The sequence below is a fragment of the Pelodiscus sinensis genome, chromosome 4, assembly GCF_052426305.1.
Source record: "Pelodiscus sinensis isolate ZL-2025 chromosome 4, ASM5242630v1, whole genome shotgun sequence".
Classification (NCBI taxonomy): Eukaryota; Metazoa; Chordata; order Testudines; family Trionychidae; genus Pelodiscus; species Pelodiscus sinensis.
Genome location: NC_143055.1, coordinates 155,792 through 172,464, shown reverse-complemented (window position 1 = coordinate 172,464; position 16,673 = coordinate 155,792). Strand labels below are relative to the sequence as shown.

Genomic DNA, 16,673 nt, shown 5'->3' with positions numbered 1-16,673 from the left:
TGATGTGTGGGGACCGGCAGGAGGGGCGGGGGGGCAGAAGGCTGCGGGGGGGAGGTGATGTGTGGGGACCGGCAGGAGGGGCGGGGGGTGCAGAAGGCTGCGGGGGGGAGGTGATGTGTGGGGACCGGCAGGAGGGGCGGGGGGGCAGAAGGCTGCGGGGGGGAGGTGATGTGCGGGGACCGGCAGGAGGGGCGGGGGGGCAGAAGGCTGCGGGGGAAGGGTTCTGCGGGGGGGAGGTGGGAGGCTCACGTGGCAGAGCTCGGGGGCGGGACGAACGAACCTTAGCCCCGCCCCCGGCAGGAGCCGGGCGCTACCTGTTCGGAGGGGCGTGCGCGAGGTGACGTCATGGGCCACCTGGGCGGGGCCGGGCCTCGCTGGTGCAGCGGCCGCGGGAGCGCGCGACGGACGATGGGGACCTGCCTGGGGCTGCGGCTCCTGCTGCTGCTGCTGCCCGCGGCGATCGCGCGCTCCGCCCTGCCCCGCACCGCGCGGCCCTTCGAGGGTAAGTGCCGCGGGGTCCCGGCTGCCCGGGGCGCAGAGCCCCCCGCCCGCGGCCGGCCGGCTCGCCAGCCTCGCCCATGGGCACTGGGTGATGTCCCAGCACCCGCTCTCCAGTGCGGGGCGGGGGTCCCCGCGGTGCAGCGCGCGCCGCCCCACTGCGCCTGCATCTGCCCCCGTGCTCCCGTTTCCTTCTGACCAGGGACCTCGCTCCCGGTGACTGACACGCACATGCCGGGCTAGGAAATGCAGCCCTCGCGGGTCCAGGCCTCATGTGGCCCCGTGAGCCTGAGCCCTGTGCTAGACCTTCCCTGGGCGCAGGACTTTCACAGGACCCTGGCTCGTTCGGGGGGAGCTGGAGTGGCGGATTAAGGCTGTGCTGCCGGTAAATCAATCTGCTATTTCTAAATTTATGCTGCTGGGCTTGGCAACCTTCATATTCTTGTAGTGTCGCTCTTGAAATGTTACTTCCTAGCTTTTTAAAAGGATTTCAACGCCCTAATTTTACCCTGTGATTAATCAGCACTGTTAGTCTTGAACTAATGGAGTGGGTAGTAAGTTGTTATCCTCTGTAGGAACCAGCCCCTTGAGGTAGCCAAGGCATAGGTTCCCGGTGGCGGGTTTCACAGCTACTTAGCAGCAGCAGAAGAAGGGTGAGATTCTGGAGCCCTGGTTTCTCCTCTGGGTTGTGTGCTCTATTATTTACAACCCGCCCTGCCCCCAGCTGATAGGCAGGAAGAAGGGAGACATTCACTTCACCCACCCAACTTGGGGCACCAGTGTTCCCCTTGCACTCCACTCCTATGGGGGAAGGTGCCACGGCTCAGGGCTTCCCCCCCTCCCTAAGGGTCAGATTAATTAACTCTTCAAGGGGACTGGGGTTAGTAGATTTTGTGAGGCCAAAAGTGAAAGGTTCGGTGTGTGGGAACGGGCTGTGACCGACGGGTACAGGGTCTGGGTGGGTAGTAGGGTGAAGACAGGAATGGGGTTATGGGGTCTGGGTGGGGGAGGGTGCAAGAGAGGGCTGGAGGGAGAGGTACGTGCCTGTCACCGCTTGCAGGGAGTGGTACGCAGGTGGTTCCACACCAGGCTTGGGCTAGATTCCAGTACTTCAGCTGGGTGGGCAAATGCCTTTACTGGCTGCTCGTGTCTGGTCTATTCTGGGATTGCTCTTTCACTGAATTCCAGCTACAAAACCCCCAACACAACGTTCCCATTAGGGATGTAAAAATGTGTTCAGAATGTAACCCTAAAAACCATAGCGGTTACATGCGCCACAGGCTCTGCAGGATAAAAACTTAAATAAGCTTTATACAGCAGAGACCACAGCGGAGCCTCCCTGAGAACGGGGCTGGCTCCTGCTCCTGGGGAGGCAGCTTCCCAGAGAGTCAGTGTGTAACCTATGGCAGGGGGCTGCTGGAGGGCCCTGTGGGGCAAGGAGCTGCTCCAGCCCCTACCTGCTAAGGATGGGGCTTACTGGTGAACCCTTTACATCCCTACTCCACACTGAATCAAGATCCATGGGAGCAAGGAGAGTGGAGCCTGAAGGGTGTACTGTTTAGACTGTGATCCTTCAGGACCCGTGATATTTGTTTAGGTCCTGGCACAGGGTTGTGGCTCTGTATGCTCCAACCATGTGTATTTTACTACTGCTGTGTGGAAATGATTTCTGAGCCCAACTGTTTCCCTTGTGCAACAGTGATGGGATATGGTTGCCCTTCTATAGCACTCCTTTGTCCAAGGATTCAATTAATTAACTTATTGCTGGTTATATAATTACTGTAAAAATACCAGCCCTGCAGTGAGACTCAGGGACTAGGATCCTTCTTAAGCTGCTACCTCATTTTCCTGATGCTGGTTTTAGAAGATTGATTTTTTTTTTTGCAAAGCCCATTGTTTGCTTGGCCCCATTCTTTCTGATAAATAGATGTACAGAGTGATTTAGACTCCTGGAGGGAGGGTTGTAAATGCATTAGCTGGCTAAAGGAGAAAGCATGCAGTGTTATCAGACCCTGTGAAATGGAAAAGGTGGTGGAGGCTTTTGTAGTGCACATGCATTTTTAGATGGAAAAGTAGGGAGCTCCAGGCAAAGACACTAATTCACTTGTGTCAAATATTTCCTGATTATGACTGATTAGATTCTGTTGAGAATAATGTGCCCTCCGTTTTCACTGTAGCTATAGCTTATTCAGTAAATATCCAAAATGAGACAATATGGACCAGGGAAGCTTTACTTACAGGAAAGTCAGTGTGTTTAAAGGCACTGAGCCAAGGTGGAGTCCTGCTTTTAAGCTCTTCTTTTTAAAATGTTGCTTCTGCATGGAGGTGATCAAGAACAAACACACACACATTTTGTCTTTTATGGGGAGGAGGAGGGGAAGTGGGCATGCCAGCTAAAAGGATTGCCTCTGTCACCAGCAGGACCAAAGACTCAGAACAACATTATGCTGTAGACAGTAAGTAAGTGGAACGGGGAAAGCAATCTCTGCCATTTTCACTTAGCCTTAAATGTGTCTCTCTCATTAACAGCTTGTGCCTGGAAAAGCATAGCAGTCCTGTACGTTGATGTGCATGGACTGTGTTCCAAATGGCTAGCCTTTTGCTAAGGCTACCTAGGATGCATACAGGATGTTTTGGCACACCCAGAAAGGAAACTGCAGAAATCCTGATAGTTCCAAGTATGGGAAGTTCACAGTTCCTCCTCCTTTTGCCAGAGGAACAGTTTGCAAGGAGCCCCCTTCACATTAGTCTTTGAACTGCTCAGGAACTAGTCATACTGGTCCCTTCACCACCTGACCCATTCACACTCGTGTTACAAACTGGTTTCCCTGGAATTGGGTCAATAGTCACACTGCTGTTACACTGATGAAGGTCTGCAGTCACTCTGACTGAAGCCTCAGCTCACTTTAAGGCAGATCTTCAGCTAGTGTACTGATGCAGAAGCAGTGTCTGCTAGTGTAACCCACGTACCTACTGGGTGTGGTTCATGGGCTCATGGAGCTTGCTTAGAGAGAGAGAGAGAATGAGTTTCCTGTGCAGTTATAGCTGAGAACCAGTTGACACTAAGCTCCAGAAGTCTCAGGTTTCGTTCCGCCCACTGGTGTTGCACTACCCTAAAATAATGGACCATAATTCAATTTTTCTGATTTGTGTTATCATTGGTGGCTGAGCCTTAAGTAAACTCTGCTCCCATCAGGTCTCAAGGCAGCAGGGCCTGGACTCGTCAGCATGCTTGTGTTTCTCCCTTTGTGAGATCTGAGACAAGTAACAAGGCCTCTTGGGTCATTGAGTTCAGGCCCCTGCAGTCATAAGAACATAAGAACGGCCGTACTGGGTCAGACCAAAGGTCCATCTAGCCCAGTATCCTGTCTACCGACAGTAGCCAGCACCAGGTGCCCCAGAGAGGGTGGACCGAAGACAATGATCAAGCGATTTGTCTCCTGCCATCCCTCTCCAGCCTCTGACAGACAGAGGCCAAGGACACCATTTTATCCCCTGGCTAATAGCCTTTTATGGACCTAACCTCCATGAAATTATCTAGCTTCTCTTTAAACTCTATTATAGTCCTAGCCTTCACAGCCTCCTCTGGCAAGGAGTTCCACAGGTTGACTACACGCTGTGTGAAGAAGAACTTTCTTTTATTAGTTTTAAACCTGCTCCCCATTAATTTCATTTGGTGTCCTCTAGTTCTTCTATTTAGGGAACTAATAAATAACTTTTCTTTATTGGCCCTCTCCACACCACTCATGATTTTGTAGAGCTCTATCATATTCCCCCCTCAGTCTCCTCTTTTCTAAACTGAAAAGTCCCAGTCGCTTTAACCTCTCCTCATATGGGACCCGTTCCAAACCCCTAATCATTTTAGTTGCCCTTTTCTGAACCCTTTCCAAGGCCAAAATATCTTTTTTGAGGTGAGGAGACCACATCTGTACACAGTATTCAAGATGTGGGCATACCATAGTTTTATACAGGGGCAGTAAGATATTCTGGGTCTTATTTTCTATCTCTTTCCTAATAATTCCTAGCATCCTATTTGCCTTTTTGACCGCCGCTGCACACTGTGTGGAAGTTTTCAGAGAACTGTCCACGATAACTCTAAGATCCCTTTCCTGATTTGTCGTAGCCGAATTTGCCCTCATCATACTGTACGTATAGTTGGGGTTATTTTTCCCGATGTGCATTACTTTACACTTATCCACATTAAATTTCATTTGCCATTTTGTTGCCCAATCACTCAGTTTGGTGAGATCTTCTTGGAGTCCCTCACAGTCTGCTTCTGTCTTGACTATCCTAAACAGTTTGGTATCATCTGCAAACTTTACTACCTCACTGCTTACCCCTTTCTCCAGATCATTTATGAATAAGTTGAAAAGGATTGGTCCCAGGACTGACCCTTGGGGTACACCACTAGTTACCCCTCTCCAATCTGAAAATTTACCATTTATTCCTACTCTTTGTTTCCTGTCTTTTAACTAGTTCTCAATCCAACAAGGCAACAATATCCTATAGTGCTGTTCACAAGTGTATCAAACTCCACATTAAAAGGAGTTGGCTTATTTGCCCTGACTCCTTCTGCGAAAGGTGTCCAGAACCTCTCTTTTCTGATGGTAAGACACCATCTCCAAATTTCCATCCTAAATTTATTCCTGGCCAGTTTATCCCCATGTGCCCTTCTTCCAACGCTGTCCTGTAACTTCAGTAGCTTTTCTCCCTTCTGGTGTTCATGCCTAGATATGTTTGTGAATCACAATCAAATCCCCCGACAGCCTTCATTTTGCTTTTCTAAACAAGCCAAGCATTTTTAGTCTCTCATAGAATCACAGGGTTGGAAGAGACCTCAAGAGGTCATTGAGTCCAGCCCCCTGCCCAAAGCAGGATCAACACCAACCAAATCATACCAGCCAGGGATGTGTCAAGCCGGGACTTAAACACCTCTAGGGATGGAGAGTCTACCCCCTCCATGGGGAACCCATCCCAGTGCTTCACCACCCTCCTAGTGAAATAGTTTTTTCTCCTCTCCAACCTAGACCTCCCCCACTGTAACTTGAGACCTTTGCTCCTTGTTCTGACATCCCTCACCACTGAGAACAGCCTCTCTCCATCCTCACCACTGAGAACAGCCTCTCTCCATCCTCTTTGGAACCTCCCTTAAGGTAGTTGAAGGCTGCTACCAGTTTCTCCCTCACTCTTTTCTGTAGACTAAATACGCTCAAATCCCTCAGCCTCTCCTTGTTGGTAATGTAATCTTTCACATGGAATCCACCTTTCCCTGGTTTCGGGGGGGGGGGGGGGGGGGGGGGGGGGGGGGGGGGGGGGGGGGCTTCCCTTCCAAGTGAGCTGGCATGACTTGCTGTCTCCTGGGGCTAGCAAGGCTGTGACTGGAGCATGGGCTGCTGTCCTGCCCTGCTCTGCTTTGAAGAGTCCAGGTATCACACCTTGTCTCTTGCGCCAGAGCCCAGCAGAGTGTCCATGGTGGGTCTGAGAACCTGGCCTCTGGCGAAGGGTGTGTGCCGGTCGTGCCTCCCAGAATTCTGCTCTCAGGTCTGTATAGACGGTAGCAAAGGAAGGCCTTTGCCCTGCCGAGTCAGTCTGAGGTGAGCAGACCCTCCTGCTGGGTTGCAGGGGGTGATTGTTGCTTGGCTGAGTCTAGCTAGCCTCACCTTACGTTCGGCATGAAAGGGGGCACGAGAGGAGTGGAGGGGGTGGAAATATTACTCAGGCTTTCATGCGCTGCCCAGTCACTTCAGTGTGCTCCCTCTTGTCTAATCTCTGCTCTGACTTGCCCAGTGCCACTGGACTCGTTCCTCGGCAGGGGTGTGTGTGCCCTCTGGCAGCCAGCAGACTTTCCAGCAGTCGTTGTGCTTTGCTAGCCAGCACCGCGTTTGGCATTAGTGGCGAGAACGGGCACTGGGCAGCCCCCTCCTCGTGGGAGGCTCAGCGCTTTTAAGGCCAGAAGGACCGTGACCAGCGTGTAGGCTGACCTGTATGGCTCAGGCCAGAGAACCTCACCTGCATTTCTTGTATCCAGGCCAGGACTTCGGGTAGAGCCAAAGTCTCCTTTAGAAAGAGGCCTCTAAGCTTGATTTTAAAGACCTTACATGATTGGATCCACCAGCTCGCTAAGTAACTTGTTCCAATGGTGGGTACCCTCACTGTTAGAAAGGGCTATTTCTAGTCTGTCCAGTTTCAGCTGCTGGATTTTATTTCTGCCTTTGTATGTTAGAGAGACGTGGGCTCTGGCGCGCTGTGAGCAGAGTCCAGAGGGCTCTGCAGGAAGGCTGGCATTGCTAACTGCTCTGTGGAAGCTGGGTGTGGGAGTCCCTTTGGCTGGGCCCATGGACAATAGCCGACCCTTCCGGTCGACGGGAGACAGCCCTTCAGAGGTGGGGATGCAGATGACGTGAATTGAGTGGGGAGTTGAACTCCTCAATCTCCACCTCGCCAATCTTCCATTGGAACAGGTGCAGGGCTGGGTTTACACACACCTTGTGCCCCAGGAACATCCTCTTCAGCGCCCTCCCCCCATTGGAACTTGTATCCTGATGCTTTGAACTACCCTGACTGCCAAAATAAACATCAATTTTTCTGAACATTATTTAGGAACTCAACTCTGGTTTTTAGGTTCTTCTCTCTGTCTTACTTCGATGATCACTCAGGGTATGTCTACACTTGCACCCACTTTTGAGAGCGGGATGCAAATGAAGACATTTGAAACCGCAAATGAAGCCGGGATTTAAATATCCCGTGCTGCATTTGCATATTCGTGTTATGGCACTGTTTCAAAATAAGACGCTCTTAAGACACGGTTATTTCGAGAGAAAACCCTTCTCTCGAAATAACCACGTCTTAACAGTGTCTGTTATTTCGAAATGCGCCATAAGGCAAATATGCAAATGCAGCATGGGATATTTAAATCCCGGCTTCATTTGCAATTTCGAATGTCTTCATTTGCATCCCTCTCTCAAAAGAGGGTGCAAGTGTAGACATACCCTCAGTTTCTTCTTTGGTTTTCTCATTGTCCCTGGGACAAAAAGTACCCTTCACGGATATGAGTGGGAAGCTTATTTCATATCTAACAAAGCCATTATTACAAGGGGAGCAATAGGAACAGAGCTGCAAGCACAGATGTGGGCAGGTAAATAAGGGTAGGGTGTATACATGAGCATCTAAAGAAAATGATGACTTTGGCTAACCACAAACAGGCAGCGTCGGTACTGTGTGCAGTATGCTATTCGGGTGTTGTGTTGCTATGGTTTCTCATGCAGTGCTATGGTTGGGTGGTTTATAACTGTTACAGAAAAACAGATGCTAGCCACTTTTAGTAACGTGCGGTTAACTTTTTGACTTTAAATGCACTTTTAGATGCCCTAACAATGCTGGTGCTTAACTGGAAATCTGTCTCTGAACAGGTGTTGCCGATCTGCCTTGTTTGCCTGAGGCAGCCCATTCCTCTAAGCCAGGGGTGGGGAACCTAAGGCCCAGGGGTCAGATGCAGCCCCTGCATTGCCTGGATCTGGCCCCCAAGGCTTAAGGCCTCCCCCAGCATTGGGGAGCTCACACTGGCATTCAACTTCCCTGCAGACCCCGGATCCCGACTGATTTTTTTTTCTGTGGGTCCATGGCCCCCGACCCAGGAAAGATTCCTCACCTCCACTCTAAGCCAGTGGTTCCCAAGCTTGTGGGTCAGGATCTAAGTTCCTTCTAAGCTGTGCGGCTGCATAACTGCTTAACAAGGGCTTCCATACAGAGCGCCACCTCTGCCCAGCACAAAGCTGCCACAGCCAGGGCAGAAGCAGCTCTCTCAGCCAGCCCTGGACCAGAGGAGCTGCTGCACTGATCTCATGGCAGCTCTGTGCTGGGGTGGCAGGGAGGGGCTCCTCTCCCAGGCCTCCACCCAGCTTAGCTCAGAGCTGCCCAAGCTGGAACACAGACCCCCCCCCCCCTCTCGGTTGTGCCTGCTCGAGCTGCAGCAGCCATGGAGAGGAGCCTCTAACTGGCCCCAGGCTGCTGTGGTGAGAGAAATCTTGGAGGAGGCCTGTCTTTCCCCAGGGCAAGCTCATCTTCATTCCCACCCTAGAGCTCAACTCTCTGCCCCAACTCTGAGCCCCATCCTGGACTGCAGCCCCTCAGCCCATCCATGTGTGGAATAACTTGTGTTGTGTCACTCCATACTGGTGCACATAACACACAGGAAATTATTGCGATCCCTGGTCAGGATCTGCGGGGGTCCTGACCCTGTGCTAATGGGGTAACCAGGGCTGTGGTTAGACTTGCTGTGGCCCTGGGCCAAAGCTAGAGGGCTTCAGCCTAGGGAAACAGGGTTCAGGTTACAGCTTCTGCTCCTCCTCCATGACGCAGCCCTCGCCTCCTCTCAGTGCCCTCCGGCCTTTGCTGGGCCTGGGGCAGCGGTGGTGGGAGGATGCTGTATTCGCTTCCCCAGACACTATGCCGAGGCCTGGGAGCATGGGTTCCTGAACTATGCTGGGCTGGAGGTGGCGCTGGCACTTAGTGGATAGACCCCTTGCCCTGTGTACGCTCCTTGTTCCAGGTAAGCCCCCTCTGCCCAGGCCCAATGGAGCAACTGGAGACCCAGTTCCTCCTGCCATATCCCCCACAACAGCACCCAGGAGGAGACGGAACTCCCCTGCCCCATCCCAGAACCCCTCGGGAAGACTGGTCCTGCCCCCTCCACTCACCTGCACCCTGGTCTGGGGAGGGAGGTGGGTCTGGTGTGGCTTGGAGGGCTGGCCTGGTCTTTTGGGGGCACAGCTGGTCCCGGGCGCTGGCGCTGCCCTGCCTGGGACGGGAAGTACTGCAAAAGGAGTCTGAATGATGATGCTGTCGATAAAATGTATGAAAGTTTTTCACATTTTTTATTCTTAAAATGTTTTAAACTGTTTTTCACTCCAATTTCATCCAGATATTTAACTCAAGCCCTGGTAGTTTCTTTGAGCAACATGATAGGTGAGGTCCTGGGATGGTTCCTGTTTAGTGGGGCAGCACGTGGCTGGTGGTGAGAGTTTTTAACCCCCTCTCTCCAGACTCCAGTGTACACCGCAGAGCTTCCTGCACCCAGGTCACACTCTCTCCCTACCCCCAAGCTGCTGCTCTCCTTCCCTCCCCGTGTGCAGCCCAGGCAGGGAGCGTTGCTCTTTGCTCCCTCCCCTGGGGGAGTGGGCCAGAGGAGCCAGCAGTCCAGGGGCAGTGAGCTGCAAGGCCAGCCGCTTTGTTGGAGAGGTTCATCCCATGTGTCTGGTCCCCAGAGCGTCCCTGTGAGTGCTGCATCTGCGGCTAAGCCAGCACTGGAAACCTGTCTGGGTCACTTGCTGGACCTGGATTAGGTCTTCAGGGTTTGATGCTTGGGTGACCTGGAACTGTGAAACAGCTGGCATGGTGGCTGCTAATCCTGCGTGCAGCCCATGTCTCCTTTCTGCAGCAGTGTGGTGTGCAGTCAGACCGGCTCCTGCCTGTGGAGGAGGGGCTGGGCAGCTGTGCTGTACGGTTTGTGGAAGGAGTTGAAAAATAAACCCTTCCTCGTCTGACCTCCGTTCTGTGGCTAGGGCTCCCTGGGGAGCTGCTGACAGGCACAGGAGAGCTCTTGAAGTGGTCTCCTGTTGTGACTGGCCAGACTATCACAATAACATAGCTGCAGACTGGATTCTCCAGGAGGAAGCGCTGGCGAGGGCTTATTCTGTCCCCAGAGAGCGATTCAGAGGAAGTGAAGCACAGGTTGTCTCAGGCTTGCCGCGGGCAGGAGCACTGGCGCGACTCAGACTGTGTGGACTTGGGCTTGTTATCCAGAACGTCGTGTATTTTGGGGGGGGGGGTGGTCGTGGCGGCGCGAGGGGGGAAATTAGCACCTCGTGTGGTGCAGTCTGGTATGAACGCAGCTGTGGGGGTGGGAAGCTTGAGAGCTTATGCTAGTGGTGGGTAGCCCATGGCCCATCGGGGTTCCCTGTGTGGCCTGCAAGACGTTTTTTTACTCTTGCCCATGATTCCACTGGTTCCCCTCAGTGTAACACACACGTCATGCCGGGGCAGGTGACGTGAGGGCGAGCTGATTGTGCACAACACTGACTGTGTCCAGGCGCAGCACTGCTACGGTTCGATCCGCACACCCTGCGAACTCTAGGTACCCAGTGCAGTTGGCAGAACTGCCCTAGCCTGGGACGCTGTTTTGATTTTGACAGTCTTGTGGCCCACTGAGATGGAGGCCTCTCATGCGGCCCACTTGCTAACCTAGACTAGGCTCCGCTGGGGTGAGAGTCTTTAAACTCTCATAACGCCACCCATTGGGGGGGGGGACAGCTCTAAGTGCCTGTGTGTGCACACTCTAGTGGTGGCAATGCCAAAGTGGTATAGGTTCTCCTTTTCCAAGTGCTGTAGCTGCTCGCATTGGAGGCTTTGTTGCAACGTCAAGTATTGGTGACACACACAGGAGAAGCTCCAAACACAGGTGCCCAGCAAGGGTGACTAGAAGTGTTGCATCTCTGATGAGAGGCTCAGGAGGGTACAGATTGGCCCAGCCACTGAGTTGGTACAAACTGCTCAGGGGCAGCTGGGCTGGTCAGGGTGGCACTGTCTTGTTTTGAGCGGCTGGGTGATCTAGAGTGATCACTGGCAGGGGTGAAGCTAGGAGGAGAACTGCCACCTCTACTTCCATTTGGGCCCCTGGCTCATAGGGAGCAGCCACCCTTGGCCCTGCGACACAGTAGCCTTTGAGTCACTGACACATGCATAGGACCTCAGGACATTGTGTGATCCAAACTGCCAGGGGTTGGCTCAGTTCTCACAGGGATCAACATCCCAATAGAATGATTAAGGGGCTGGAGCACATGACCTATGAGGAGCGACTGAGGGATTTGGATTTATTTAGTCTGCAGAAGAGAAGAGTGAGGGGGGATTTAAAAGAGAACTAGATAAATTCATGGAGGTTAAGTCCATTAATGGCTATTTGCCAGGATGGGTAAGGAATGGTGTCCCTAGCTTCTGTTTGTCAGAGGGTGGAGATCAATGGCAGGAGAGAGATCGCTGAATCATAGAATGCTAGGACTGGAAGGGACCTCGAGAGGTCATCAAGTCCAGTCCCCTACCCTCATGGCAGGACCAAATACTGTCTAGACCATCCCTGACAGACATTTATCTAACCTGCTCTTAAATATCTCCAGAGATGGGGATTCCACAACCTCCCTGGGCAATTTATTCCAGTGTTTGACCACCCTGACAGTTAGGAACTTTTTCCCTAATGTCCAACCTAAACCGCCCTTGCTGCAGTTTAAGCCCACTGCTTCTTGCTCTATCCTCCTTATGACACCCTTTTAGATACCTGAAAACTGCTATCATGTCCCCCCTCAATCTTCTCTTTTCTAAACTAAACAAACCTAATTCCTTCAGCCTTCCCTCATAGGTCATGTTCTCTAGACATAAGAACGGCCGTACTGGGTCAGACCAAAGGTCCATCTAGCCCAGTATCCTGTCTACCAACAGTGGCCAGCACCAGGTGCCCCAGAGAGGGTGGACCGAAGACAATGATCAAGCGATTTGTCTCCTGCCATCCCTCTCCAGCCTCAAACAAACAGAGGCCAAGGACACCATTTTATCCCCTGGCTAATAGCCTTTTATGGACCTAACCTCCATGAATTTATCCAGCTTCTCTTTAAACTCTTTTATAGTCCTAGCCTTCACAGCCTCCTCTGGCAAGGAGTTCCACAGGTTGACTACACGCTGTGTGAAGAAGAACTTTCTTTTATTAGTTTTAAACCTGCTCCCCATTAATTTCATTTGGTGTCCTCTAGTTCTTCTATTATGGGAACTAATAAATAACTTTTCTTTATCGGCCCTCTCCACATCACTCATGATTTTATAGACCTCTATCATATCCCCCTCAGTCTCCTCTTTTCTAAACTGAAAAGTCCCAGTCGCTTTAACCTCTCCTCATATGGGATCCGTTCCAAACCCCTAATCATTTTAGTTGCCCTTTTCTGAACCCTTTCCAAGGCCAAAATATCTTTTTTGAGGTGAGGAGACCACATCTGTACACAGTATTCAAGATGTGGGCGTACCATAGTTTTATACAGGGGCAGTAAGATGTTCTGGGTCTTATTTTCTATCCCTTTCCTAATAATTCCTAGCATCCTATTTGCCTTTTTGACCGCCGCTGCACTCTGTGTGGAAGTTTTCAGAGAACTGTCCACGATAACTCCAAGATCTCTTTCCTGATTTGTCGTAGCCAAATTAGCCCCCATCATACTGTACATATAGTTGGGGTTATTTTTCCCGATGTGCATTACTTTACACTTATCCACATTAAATTTCATCATTCTTGTTGCTCTTCTCTGGACCCTCCAATTTCTCCACATCCTTCTTGAAATGAGCTGCCCAGAACTGGACACAATACTCCAACTGAGGCCTAACTAGCGCAGAGTAGAGCGGAAGAATGACTTCTCATGTCTTGCTCACAACACACCTGTTAATGCATCCCAGAATCATGTTTGCTTTTTTGCAACGGCATTACACTGCTAACTCATGTTCAGCTTGTGGTCCACTATAACCCCTAGATCCCTTTCTGCCGTACTCCTTCCTAGACAGTCGCTTCCCATTCTGTATGTGTGAAACTGATTGTTCATTCCTAAGTGGAGCACTTTACATTTGTCTTTATTAAACTTCATCCTGTTTACCTCAGACCATTTCTCCAATTTGTCCAGATCATTTTGAATTATGACCCTATCCTCCAGATTAGTCGCAACCCCTCCCAGCTTGGTATCATCTGCAAACTTAATAGCGTACTTACTATGCTAATATCTAAATCGTTGATGAAGATATTGAACAGAGCCGGTCCCAAAACAGACCCCTGCGGAAGCCCACTTGTTATACCTTTCCAGCAGGATTGTGAACCATTAATAATTACTCTCTGAGTACGGTTATCCAGCCAGTTATGCACCCACCTTATAGTAGCCCCATCTAAGTTGTATTTGCCTAGTTAATTGAGAAAAATATCATGCGAGAACATTTCAAACGCCTTACTAAAGTCCAGATATACCACATCCACCGCTTCTCCCTTATCCACAAGACTCGTTATCCTATCAAAGAAAGCTATCAGATTGGTTTGACATGATTTGTTTAATTACCTGCTCCATTATCTTCCCTGGCACAGAAGTTAAACTAACTGGTCTGTAGTTTCCTGGGTTGTTCTTATTTCCCTTTTTATAAATGGGCACTATAGTTGCCCTTTTCCAGTCTTCTGGAATCTCTCCTGTCTCCCATGATTTTCCAAAGATGATAGCTAGAGGCTCAGATACCTCCTCTATCAGCTCCTTGAGTATTCTAGGATGGATTTCGTCAGGCCCTGCTGACTTGCAGGCATCTAACTTTTTTCTAGGTGATTTTTAACTTGTACTTTTTTAAAATTTTATCTTCTAAACCTACTCCCTTCCCACTAACATTCCCTATGTTAGGCATTCCTTCAGATTTCTCGGTGAAGACCGAAACAAAGAAGTCATTAAGCATCTCTGCCATTTCCAAGTTTCCTGTTACTGCTTCTCCCTCCTCACTGAGCAATGGGCCTACCCTGTCCTTGGTCTTCCTCTTGCTTCTAATGTATTTATAAAAAGTCTTCTTTTTTCCCTTTATTCCCGTAGCTAGTTTGAGCTCATTTTGTGCCTTTTCCTTTCTAATTTTGCCCCTGGATTCCTTTGTTGCAATCTGTTAGAGGGTGTCAAAAAGCACATGGATAAGTGGGCTCCAGTAGATGTAGTGTACTTGAACTTTCAGAAAGTTTTTTGGCAAGGTCCCTCACCAGAGGCTGTTTAAGTAATCTGTCATGGGAGAAGAGAAGCTCCTTTCATTGCTCAGGGGACCTAGTTCACTTGCAGGTTTAAACTAGGGTAAGTGGTGAATTCTCTGTAACTTGAAGCCTTTAAATTATAATTTGAGGACTTCTGTAACAGACTTCTACCACTGGCTGAATTACTGGAGTGGGGGTGGGGTAGGTGTGGTTCTGTGTCCTGCAATGTGCAGGAGGTTTCACTACATGAACATGATGGTCCCTTCTAACCTTAGGATTTGAGTCAGCATCTTCAACACCTCAGCAAGGAAGTTACATCACATACTCGCATTTACTATTTTTGCTAGTAATGTGTCAAATTCAAAGGCCAGGTTCTCGCCCACAGTGCACTCATGTCTCATTTTAAATACAAGTCTGATGTTAGATTCGCTAAGTTCATGTCTAACATGATATGCCGTGTGGTTAAACCTTTGTGGGCAGCAGGACAGATGAGCAGGGAAGGGAGAAGGTTCTGGGTTTTTTTGTTTAGTGATATTGTGGCTTTACTTTGAATTTGGATATTTTAAACTAACACACAATCTTGACTGATTTACTAATTTTAGGCTGTTGAGAGTGCACTTTGTATTGGGGGTGGGAAACTGGTTTTAAACTCGCAAGTTTGCTTCTCTCATGTTCTGACATGAGTAAAATGCTCTTAAGTCAGGACCACTTGGGAGCACTGGAACGTCCAACGGTAGCACATGAGGTTGTCTGTTGCTGGCGTGTAGTATAACTCTCCCAGGGCAGTTTCATACAGGCTGCATGTAACGTGCTTCCCAGCAGCGGGATGTGGTGTGAGAAATGAGAGCCCTGAGGCACATGCTGATTGGTGAAGGAGGAAGCTGCAGAGCTGGGTTGGGCGCTTATTGTACTGGGACCAAAGAGGCCGCCGGTTCATAGAATCATGGAACCCCAGGGCTGGCAGAGCCCTCAGGAGGCATCATGTCCAGCTCCCTGCCCAGGGCAGGACCAATCCCGACTCAGTCATCCCGGCCAAGGCTTCGTCCAGCTGGGACTTAAACACCTCTAGGGATGGAGATTTCCCCCTCCCCCCACCCAGGGAACCATCCCAGGGCTTCCCCACCCACCTAAGAAAATAGTTTTTTCTCCTCTCCAACCTAGACCTCCCCTCCTGCAATTTGAGCCCATTGCTCCTTGTTCTGCATCCGCCACCACTGAGAACAGCCTTTCTCCATCCTCTTTGGAGCCTGCCTCCCTGCAAGGAGGTGAAGGCTGCTATCAAATCCCCCCTCACTCTTCTCTTCTGCAGACTAAATAAGCCCAAATCCCTCAGCCTCTCCTCATAGGTCGTGTGCTCCAGCCCCCTCAGCATTTTGGTCGCCCTCCGCTGGACCCTCTCCAGTGCACCCACATTCTTCCTGTAGTGGGGGGCCCAGGATTGGACACGCTACTGCAGATGTGGCCTCACCAGGTTCCAGTGGAGGAGCCTGATGCTCACATGTCTCAGCATGCTGAGGCAGAGTTGGCCCTGGGAGCCCACAGCTGATCTGTCTGTCAGCACTAGTGAGCTGTCCAGGCCTTTCTCCCATCACGTGAAGCCATGCAGCTGGTACACCTGCCGTCTGTAGGACTCGGTGCTTCACTTGCAATCCTCCCCTTCCCGCTGAACGGCAGGAGCCTGGCCCCGGAGCCAAATGCCACTGCTGCCATTCCTGGGATGCTTCTATCTCGTGAACTTTGCTACGGACAAGGGTCTCTCGTTCCATTTTACCCAGCACAAAGGTTGCAGTGTGTTCCCAAGGCAAACAGTGCAGGCAGAGGGGGCTCCTGATCCGGCCGGGAGGAGGCCACAACAAGGGCTCTTTGTGAAGACAGTCCAGGCTAGTGCATCTGGCCTTTGCACATCTAGGCCTTTAAAACCAATGACAGGGACAGCTTAAAAAGCTGCTTGTGCCTTTGGGCTGGCGCTTGGCTTCATCTCTGTCCTGATGAAGAGGGGCCAGCTCCATCCTGCCTGCAGAGAGGCTAGTGACCCAGGAAAGTGCTTCATTTCATCTGGCCTGTGGCAGGTCTCTATGTCGCTGGCTGGAAGCCCTGAACTTGCCCTGTGGCCGAGGTGCAGGGGTGATCGGGGAAGCTCTGTGCCCTGTCCCCACCCCAGTTCTGACTCTGCAGCTCCCATTGGTAGGGAACTGCGACCCATGGGAATTGTGGCGGTGCCTGTGGGCAGAGGCAGCATACACCATGCAGAGCTGCTTGGCCCCTCTGTGTAGGTGCAAGATATGCTGGCCACTTCCGGGAGCAGTGCAGAGCCAGGCCGGAATTCACGCCCCAATCCTCCTCCTGCACTCCGAACCTCCTCCTCTATTCTGACCCCTGCCCCAGCCCTGAG

General features: G+C 51.0%; 1 protein-coding gene across 3 annotated transcripts in view; it reads left to right on the top strand.

Annotated features, from left to right (window-relative positions):
• Positions 1-322: 322 nt before the first annotated feature.
• Positions 323-16,673, top strand: part of SEMA4F (ssemaphorin 4F) — a 131,188-nt gene continuing 114,837 nt past the window's right edge. For 2 of the 3 annotated variants that reach the window (XM_089777663.1, XM_075916064.2), the window contains exon 1: positions 323-502. In XM_089777663.1, the coding sequence (XP_089633789.1) occupies positions 346-502 (157 nt within the window). In that variant the 5' untranslated portion in view covers positions 323-345. Of the gene's footprint in view, positions 503-548; positions 884-16,673 lie in introns of those variants that run through there. The other variant, XM_075916066.2, reaches the window with a different exon arrangement.